The sequence below is a fragment of the Sminthopsis crassicaudata genome, chromosome 2, assembly GCF_048593235.1.
Source record: "Sminthopsis crassicaudata isolate SCR6 chromosome 2, ASM4859323v1, whole genome shotgun sequence".
NCBI lineage: Eukaryota > Metazoa > Chordata > Mammalia > Dasyuromorphia > Dasyuridae > Sminthopsis > Sminthopsis crassicaudata.
In genome coordinates, this window is record NC_133618.1 from 453,824,284 (window position 1) to 453,830,283 (window position 6,000).

The following is a 6,000-nucleotide window of genomic DNA, read 5'->3' on the forward strand; positions in this document are numbered from 1 at the left end:
CAATGGAAGAGACATTAGAGATCATTTTGTCTAATCTTATTTCACCCAAGAGAAAAACAGGCCTCCAGAAGTGACCCACCAAGATCACACAGATCACATGTGGCAAAGCAAGGCAGACTCAATTCTTGTGATTGAATTAAGGTTCCTTCTACTCCTCTTCCAATGCAGGGCCAGCACTCTACTGAAAAGCACTGTAGGTGTGTAAGCTGTTGTCATGACATTCTTCCCTCCCCAGATTTAGCCAAAATGGTGAAGAAAGGCTGAAGTTGATTCCCACAAAGAGTAACAAGAGTGTGTACCCAGGAAACCCATTACTTGCTCCAGTAAGCCAGGTCATTTTCTTGTCCTTACCTTCCAATATGTACTTTCCTGCCTTCTAGCTTTTAATTATGGGGCTGAAGTGTCTTCTTCTCTCTTCTGTAGTTCCCACCTCTTCTTCAAGAATCAATTATAGTCTCCATTCCCTCCAGAAAACCTTCCTTAATTAACGTACTCCAGAGGGATTTTCCTTCCTGTCTGCCTCATACGTCTCAACTCTGTGTATGTCTTCCCTTAAAGCCTGGTATTTTTAATGGTCATTGCATGTATGTGTTTTCTATTTCCCAGCCAGACTATAATGTCCAATGCTCAGTAAGGTACCCACCAAGAGACAGAGTAGTTTGTGGATAGAGCAATCTGGTCTCAGCAGACCTTGGTTTGACCTCTGGTCACGATCAGAAACTATCTGGAGAATTATGGCCATTTTTGGAGGCCACATTTTCAAAATTGATATAAATTCAGAGGAAAGGGAGGGGAAATGAAATAAGGAGCTATGTCACAAGACTGTGGAAGAAACTGGGGATTTTTAGCCCAGAGAAGGGAGGATATCAGGAGAATGTGGAAGAAGACATACATATTAACTTCCCAAATAAATTGTAATCCCCAATCCCCAGGCCCAGAGGTAGAGTATAATGAAGAAAGCTCTGACTCTGGAAATTGAGAATTTTTGGTTCAAATTCTACCTAATGCTAATTATTTATGACCTTGTAGAAGTCTGGTAATCTATATGGTTCTCAATTTCTTCAGTCTTAAAATTGGACTAAATGGTTTTTGAAATCCCTTTTGGTTCTCTATTATGCTAAGGGAAGCTAGATCCATGCTTTGTATAGAGTGCTGCACTTGGAGTCAGGAAGGCCTGAGTTCAAATCCAATCTCAGATACTTAATAGCTGTGTGACTCAGGTACAAATCACTTTATCTGTTTGCCTCAGTTTCCTCATTTGTAAAATGAGCTGGAGAAAGAAATGGCAAACAGTTCCAGCATCTTTGCCAAGAAAACCCTGAATGGGATCATGAAGAGTTGTACACAATTGAAATGACTGGACAACCAAGCTAACTTAGAAGAGAGCCAGCTGGCTAAATGTAAAGAATTCTGAACTTCAGAGAGCTCCAACATTGGTAGTGTCAGCCTTGGAACGCTTATTGTACGCTGTCTTTAGAGGAGTTCAGGCAGAATCCGTTTGAACACTGGCCCAGGGAGGTGGAGGACAGGTTCTAGTTGGGAGTGGAAGTCATTCTCTAGAGTTGGAAGGACTTTCTGAAGTCCCTGTTAATTATAACATTGCATGACTACCATGACTGTGGTAAATCACTTGCACTTTCTGGGCTTCAGTTTTCTCTTCTGTACAAAGAGAATCATAATCCCAGCTCAGCTTTCCTCCCTCACACTCTGGGGAAGAGTCCTATAAGAGAAGTATGGGAAAGCACTTTGGAACCATAACAAGTTGTACATAGGAACAATTCTTGGTATTATTGCTATATCCTGGCCATAACAAGTGACCATCTATTAAGTACCTTTTATGTGCCAGCACTATGCTAAGTGTCGGAAAGGAAAAGAAAAAGATGGCTCATGCTATAGAGGAACTCACACTTTAGTGGGAGAAATAACATAACTTTATGTTCAAACAAGCTACATAAAGGACTGAAGCATTAGGAAAAGGGGAATAGAGAAAGGAGAGACTTTGTACAAGGTGGGGTTTTGTCTGGGACTTAAAGTCCCAGGGAAGTCAGGAGTTAAGGGCTCTTTCCTAGGGAGGTAACAATTCAGTGACAAAAACAGCCCAGCCAGCTCAGGAGAGTGTCCCCTTCCCGGAAGACAGGCCATACCCCAGTTCTTTTAAAGTTGACTTTCTGAGGCTGCAGCACAGGGACAGGGCACGCTGCCTGTATTGCACAGAAGGGGAGCTTCCCGCTGCTCTGGTTTCCTTAACAACTGCGGGTGTGTGGAAATGTGTTCTACACCTCTTCACCCCACTCCTCACCCGAGCCAACCTCCCTGAGCTGGCAGGGTTTCATAAGGAGGGGAGATGTAGCCCTAAATCAGTTATCTCCACCCCAACCCCTCCTTCCTCACCCTGGCTGAGAAGACTCCTGTGTCTCATTTATGTGTTCCATTACCCAATCCTGGCTCATCCTGTCAGGCTAAGCTAGCCTTGTTTGTGACTGCTCCACAGCAAGCTCCATTAGCAAGCTCATACACATTCACACAGGGCCTGGAAATATACTTGAAAGCACTCATAATTAGAGGCAGCTCAGTGTTGTAGAAAAGACATGTGGATTTAAATCCCAGTTCTACTTTTTATTGTATGAGCATGGTAAAAATTTTTAAACTTTCTTAGCTTCAGTTTCCCCATCTGTAAAATGAGGCAGTTAGACTAGAAGGTCTCTAACATCCCTTCTAGCTTAGAATATGTATATGTACCTGTGACATATATGACATATATTGTGTGTCCATAAACTCAGAGAATCAAATGGACACAGGGCCATGCTATTTGAGCTTGAAAAGAACTTTTAGAAAATTGTAAGTGTTCCTTGAATTATATCTAATCCAGTCTCTTCACTCTGTCAATGACAGAACTAAGGATTAGAGAAGTGGCTTGACAAAGACCATCCAAGGAACCTAGTGGATGGATTAGAATCCAGTTCTTCTGGCTTCCATCTAGTATGTACTGAGGGGTGGGTGATATGGCAGACATAGTGCTGTGTTATACTACAAAAGGCAATTAACCTCTTGAAGCCTCTTTTCCTCCGTACAAAACAAGAATCATAATAACACCTACTTGTCACAATTGTTGTGAGAATTAAATAATGCATATCACTAACCAGGGGCAGCTAGGTGGCTCAGCAGATAAAAGATTGGGCCTGGAGTCAGAAAGACCAGAATTCAAATGGCCTCAGATACTTACTGGTTGTGTGAGCCTGGCCAAGTCATTTAACTTTTTGCCTCAGTTTCCTCATCTGTAAAATGAACTGGAGAAGTAAATGGCAAACTACTCAAGTATCTTTGCCAAGAAAACTTCAAATGGGGTCATGAAGAGTTGGACATAATAGAAATGACTGAACAACAAAAACAGCATATTTAATATAAAAGGTCTTACAAACCTTAAAGTATTATATAAATGTAATTTGTTACTCCTCTTCCTCCTTCCACTCTACTGTGCAGCCTCTTCCACATACACATAAAAACATTTTTACATAAATTAACATGCATGGGCACCTATACACAAGGATAATGAATAGTTATATACACAGGACACAAATATAGACATACATATGTTTTTGTGTATTGACATACCTCAAAGCACATAAATGCACACATACAATGAATTGATTACACTCGAATACACACATGCTTCACTGAAACAGCTTTAAACAGAGATAATGATGAGGACATTTATTAGATTATTATATTATTACAAGCTAAATATTATATTTAATATGAGTCCCTTGCCCTGTGTTGGAAATTGTGGGAAGGGGGATGACAAATTAAAGAATAAATCAGGCCCCAGTTTGGTGGGAGCTGCCAGTGTAATAGGTAAGCCAGGTCAGGCTGTACAGCCCCTTGGGTTTTTCTAAGCCAAGAAGGGATGGGAATGGAAAAGTCCTGAAAGGCTTTGCCCTAGTCTGAGGAGACTCCTCATAAAACATGACTTTTTGAAGGTACCACGGGGAAAATGAGCCGAGTAGATAGAAAAGAGTATCAGGTTGAAAAGGGATAATGGGGTGATCCATGCCCTCTGATTCACTTCATTGTCCCTCAGGTCCAGGCCTTCTTTGGGGGGCAAGGTCCTTTGAGAAGCCAGTTCCAGGGAGCTGCACTTGAGAGAGACTGCACTATCAGTCTGGACACCTGGATTGGAGTACTGGCTCTGCCAATTTCTCCCTGTGTGAACTTGGCCACTTACCCTCTTTGGGAGTGCTTCCTCACCTGTAAAGTATAGATAATTAATCCCTGGTGGAAGTTTTACGGTCTATAGAAATGTTAATTACTTTTGGCAGAAGTAGTATAGAATCTCGGTTTGATTGATCTGTATGCCAAATAGTGTTAGGGCTGGAGATGGGATGAGGAGAAGCATAGGAATAATTCCTTTGTCAACACAGGCCCTACATCCAATCGTCTCAGGAATTAAGTCACACAGGACTCCAGAATATAGCAGAATTCCCATTTTGGATTTCGTGGAACTGAAGCCTGATCAGATAAGAGTCAGATAAGATCAGATAATGAGTCAGCAATGGGAGTGCAAAAAAGATCCAGACATCCTGGATCTCAGTTTCAACTGCTGCCTCTCCTCCCCTTTCAAATGTAGCTGGGGAAGAGACTCAGTGGGCTGAGATCTTTCCCAGTTAGGTGGGGGTAAGTTATAAAATAAGTAGGATTAAACTCCTAGGAGCTGGCAAAGGGGGGGTGTCACGGCAGCATCCTTAGTGCCCCCTCCCCTGGGTTAGGCTAAGATTCTGTCCCACCTGATGATTTTCAGGATCTCATCTTAAAATGTTTCCAGTCCATCCCTAAGGGATAGCCATTCCTTCCTCCCCTTTGCCAGCCCTCCCCTGGAGCACTCTCAGTGCTTCCCGCTTCTCTGGGCCCCAACTCCCTGGGATCAGCCTCACGCCTCCTCACCTCGGTGCTCCCTGGGGATCGGGTGGTAAGATATTTATTCCCCAGCAGTTCCAGGTACTCCGTGCCCCAGATCTTCCCCCTTTTCCAGTCCTCCCCACCTGGCCTCCTTCAACTACAATGGGGCGGGAGAAGAGGGGAGAGACTTCGCATCTCAAGTCTGGGGTGCTAGGGTAGGGAGGGAAGGAGGCCAGAGGCCCGCGAGGGGTGAACGTCTCAGCCTCCCAATCTTACCTGGCCCTTCTGTTTGCGGCCCCCGAGGTTCTGCCCCCCAGGGGCCGCATCCTTCTGGCAGGCGCCCTGCATGCTTCCCTTCCCTCTCGGGAGGGCTTCCCGGAGGAGGTGGCGGCAAAACCAAAGGAGGGAGAGGCTGGCCCGGCTGGGCAGGCAGGAGCAAGAGCAGCCGAGGACGGGAGGAGAATCGCCGAGGGGAGCAGCGAGTGGCAGCCGGGCTCCGGGGGCAGCGGGATGCGCGGCGTGACAATGCCTGCGGAGGCGGGGCGCAAAGATAAACTGAGATCTCCAGACTCCGGCCCAGAGGAGAAGCGGGAGCAGCGAGGGACCGTTCCTCTCCCCCCTCATCCCCTCGCTCCCCCCCCCTCCATCCCAGTCTCAGCCGCGCCCGTCCTCCCCCAGTTTCAGTTTCCGCCTCGGGTTACTCTGGGCACAACCTTCGAGCAGCTGTCCGGGCGTCCCCGGGGATCGGGCGGGGCCCGGCCGGGCGGGCGGGGGGCGAGGAGTGCTGCTCTCTCCCGTGTAGCTGGCTGGGCTCGGCCTTCTAAGTCTGCGAAGACCCGGAGGTGGCGGTGACAGTGGAGCAGGAGGGGAGGGGTGGGCAGAGGGAGAGGGGGATGGAGCGGGGGCACTACAGGCATGGGGAAGGAAAAGGAAGGAAGGGAGAAGAAGAGAAGGAAAAGAGAGGGCCCCAGAGGGGAGAGGGGAAAAGAGTGGAAGAAGAGAGGTTGTACAGAGAGGAAAGGACGTGATGATGGTGGCGGTGGGGGGCAGCGGAGGAAGGTGGTGAGAGATGGAGGAGAGTATGATATGATATGTAAAACTTTGGAG

At 46.5% G+C, this 6,000-nt stretch overlaps 1 protein-coding gene across 2 annotated transcripts in view; it reads right to left on the reverse strand.

The window, feature by feature from the left end:
• Positions 1-5,720, reverse strand: part of LOC141557342 (sodium-dependent lysophosphatidylcholine symporter 1-like) — a 46,097-nt gene extending 40,377 nt beyond the window's left edge. Inside the window, exons 1-2 of one of the 2 annotated variants that reach the window (XM_074292859.1) lie at positions 5,607-5,720; positions 5,170-5,422 (exon numbers count right to left, since the gene is read on the reverse strand). In XM_074292859.1, coding sequence (XP_074148960.1) covers positions 5,170-5,241 — 72 coding nt within the window. In that variant the 5' untranslated portion in view covers positions 5,242-5,422; positions 5,607-5,720. Of the gene's footprint in view, positions 1-5,169; positions 5,551-5,606 lie in introns of those variants that run through there. The other variant, XM_074292858.1, reaches the window with a different exon arrangement.
• Positions 5,721-6,000: the final 280 nt, after the last annotated feature.